The sequence below is a fragment of the Pterocles gutturalis genome, unplaced genomic scaffold (assembly GCF_000699245.1).
Source record: "Pterocles gutturalis isolate BGI_N339 unplaced genomic scaffold, ASM69924v1 scaffold3769, whole genome shotgun sequence".
Classification (NCBI taxonomy): Eukaryota; Metazoa; Chordata; class Aves; order Pterocliformes; family Pteroclidae; genus Pterocles; species Pterocles gutturalis.
In genome coordinates this window covers 10,189-13,353 of record NW_010132964.1, presented here as the reverse complement: position 1 = coordinate 13,353, position 3,165 = coordinate 10,189, and the positions used below count along the sequence as shown (strand labels likewise).

The window sequence follows — 3,165 nt, the reverse complement described above, 5'->3', positions numbered from 1 at the left end:
CTTTCCCTAATATTTTAGGAAGTAAAGAGGATGCCACTTTGATCTGTGACTCATGTCAATCACTAACTTAGGAACAGTATGTGACGTGTTAAGAAATGTATCTTGGGATAATTGTTCTGGCACAGTCAGTGAAAAACCAGCTATAGTTGTTTCAAGGCTATTTTCAGCTGACTTAAATAAATTTAATTCTTAAAGACACTAGCTGCTGTAGACTGGTGCAGGAAGAACTGGAAGTGATGGTAAGTTTCTTCTATACGGTTTCTGTTTTAAGCAAACTTACAATAGAGTGAGACTGATTTTTAATTTAAATTCTGTAACTTGGATCTTACCTGGAATTTCATCTTCTCAGTGGTTTTTCATCTGCCTATTCTTAAAAGTGTTCAAGTAGAGTACAATTTATTGAAATTTTAAAAACAGTGGTAATGTGCACTATCAGCTCCAATTCAGTACAGTTGCTTCAACTGTCAGGAATTGTAGCGGAGGCATCTTTGGGACCAGTAGAGATGAGGGAACAAAAACACTGAAAGGAAACCTGTTCTGGAGGAGTTTGAAGGAGACAGGAAAAGGGTTTGGGAGAAGATTTTAAAATCAAGTAATTCTGTGCTAGTGATGAATCGGGGAGCTGATGCATGAGCCCGGAACGGCTCAGGGTAACAAGGCATGATGGTTGAGACTCTCCTGTGCTGGAAGAGCACATGATTTTATTGGTGCTGGTCTAAAACTTATCTAAATCGTATAGTTTTGCTGAAATGGAATAACTGTTTGCTTCTGTACAGAGAGTGGTGATTACACAGATTACAGTGATGACGATTACCTGGAAACTAGGAGGAGAAGATCAAGACGGAATCAGAAGAGACAAGTTAATTATAAGGAAGATTCAGAAAGTGATGGCTCACAGAAAAGTGTCCGATACGGGAAGGAGTTAAGAAGAGTTCATAAACGCAGGCTCTCCACTTCAGATAGCGAAGGTAAAATAAACAGTCCTGCATTTGCAGGAGCTGGTATATGGCAGCTCTAGCAGGAAGAGAAAAGTGTATATAATTCTGAGATTTCAGAGATCTTTCTAGAGTTCCATGATGTTTCTCAGAAACTGTTTCTTTCTGAAACAGTCTGCTGGTACTGTATGATGCACTGTTACAGTCACTTCTCAAAGTCATCGTTGTCCCTAACCCTAACATTGAGGTCCAAATTTACTGTTCCTGGCAAGGAGTGCTGGGATTCCAAAATTGGCACTAATGTAACGTTTCACCAGTTTTCTGTAAAGGGGTCACAAAGCTTTGTCCCATGAGTCTTTAAAGATTCTCTTTTGTCAGAGAACGGGTGTTACGTCTGGTGCCCTGATTGTATTTGTGCTGGTGGTTAAGACTCGTCCGATCTCCTGTTAGAAGGAGCTGTGATAGAATCACAGAATGGTTTGGGCTGGAAAGGACCTTAGAAATCATTGAGTTCCAACCCCCCTGCCATGGGCAGGGACACCTCCCACTAGCCCAGGTTGCTCAAAGCCTCATCCAGCCTGGCCTTGAACCCCTCCAGGGATGGGGCATCCACAGCTTCTCTGGGCATCCTGTAAGTTGTCCAGAGGAAGCCTGCTCTCGGTAACGCCAGTCACACCACGAGCGACTGGTGTGTATTTTGATTTAAAATCAGCTTTTACAAAAGCAACCACTGACTTTGGGTGCTTTGCATTTTGGGAGCCCAGCTTATGAGACCTGAGGTCTGGTTTTCAGAGACGCTGAGCGGTGTGGGTTGCAGTGGATGCCAGGCTCCTCAGAGAATGGGCCGTGCTTGACAGGCTGAGCCTCTGATTTGTGGGTAAGTTTTGGAAGTGCTGGCCTGAGCTTACAGAGTGTTAGAGGATCCTCTGAGATAGAGGGAAACAAGAATGTAATGTAACTGTATAGTATCTCAAAAACTTGATTTTGTACTCCTGTCTGTGCTCAGAAGTACAGGCTCTGTGCTAAGAATCTGCTAGATGGTGGCTGAGTTTTTTTGCCACCTGTAGTTGTGACTTTGAACAGTGCCTGGTTGATGGTGTCTTTTCTCCATGAAATCCCACTTCCTCAGGTATTTTTGGTACTGGCTTTCTGCCTATTAAAATTGACACCGTTTAGAACCACTTCAGTACTCTCCCACAGTTCCCAATTCCAGTACTCTCCCACAGTGTGTTACAAAATATGTAACTGTTACTGGAAATGTAATTATGTTGAAAATCCAGGATTTCAGCATAATTGGTATGAAAATGGTGTTTGCCATTTGATTTTTCGGGCTCTGTCTTTTCTTATCTAAGCCATCAAAGATGAGTGTAAAGGCCGTCGGTATGTAGGCAATATTCCAGTTTGCCAAAAAAAAGCCTCCCATTAAAGGGCAGCAAACTTAAGGTGACAGGCAGCATTCGTATGCTTTGGAAGAAGTTGTGTATAATTTCAGGATGATGGGGGTATAGTTGTGCGTGTGTGTGTGTATATATATATTTTTTTTTATGATAGTGCAGCCATTATTTAGGCTCTCTGTTTCTGGAAGGGTGTAAAGCGGGTGTTGTGAGATTAAGGATACAGTTCTGCGTTACTTCTAGCATGCAGTTATCACTTTTAGGGGGGAACACAGCTGCTTCCAAAGCCTCTGGTAGTCCTCCGATTGCAAACAGAGTATGAACAGATTGTTGGTCATTGCAACTTGAGCAGTGTATTTAAAAAGTAAAAAGAATGCACTGGGGAACGTGGGGAAGGAGATGGAAATGTGTGTGGTGAGAGAGAGAGAAAGATGGCTTTTTAATGTGTGAAAGATGAAAAATAAGCAAGTGTAACTGTTTTGGTTGTGCTCAGATTTGCTAATGGCTTTAAGTTTGCTGCTTATTCCAGAGAGCTACACATCAAAGAACTCCGAAGATGATGAATCCACAAAGGAGTCAAAGCGATTGATTCGAAAACGTCGGCGAAGTACAGATGACTACTCTGAGGAAGAAGGAGAGGATGAGGAAGGTGAAGGGAGGCCTGTCCGCAAACGCCTGAATCGAATTGAAACAGACGAAGAAGATAACTGCGAAAATACTAATGACGACACAGAAAACCCTGCTCCTGCAAGTAAGCTGCCAGCACCACAAGCTCCTCAAGACAACACCAAGAAGCACTGCTACCGGATAGAAAGCGATGACGAAGATGACTTTGA

The 3,165-nt window shown here is 42.6% G+C and overlaps 1 protein-coding gene across 1 annotated transcript in view; it reads left to right on the top strand.

Annotated features, from left to right (window-relative positions):
- Nucleotides 1-3,165, top strand: part of RSF1 (remodeling and spacing factor 1) — a 31,623-nt gene that overhangs the window by 27,371 nt on the left and 1,087 nt on the right. Inside the window, 2 exon segments of the mRNA XM_010081044.1 lie at nt 777-968; nt 2,859-3,165. The exon segment at nt 2,859-3,165 is cut by the window's right edge and continues 22 nt beyond it. Coding sequence (XP_010079346.1) covers nt 777-968; nt 2,859-3,165 — 499 coding nt within the window.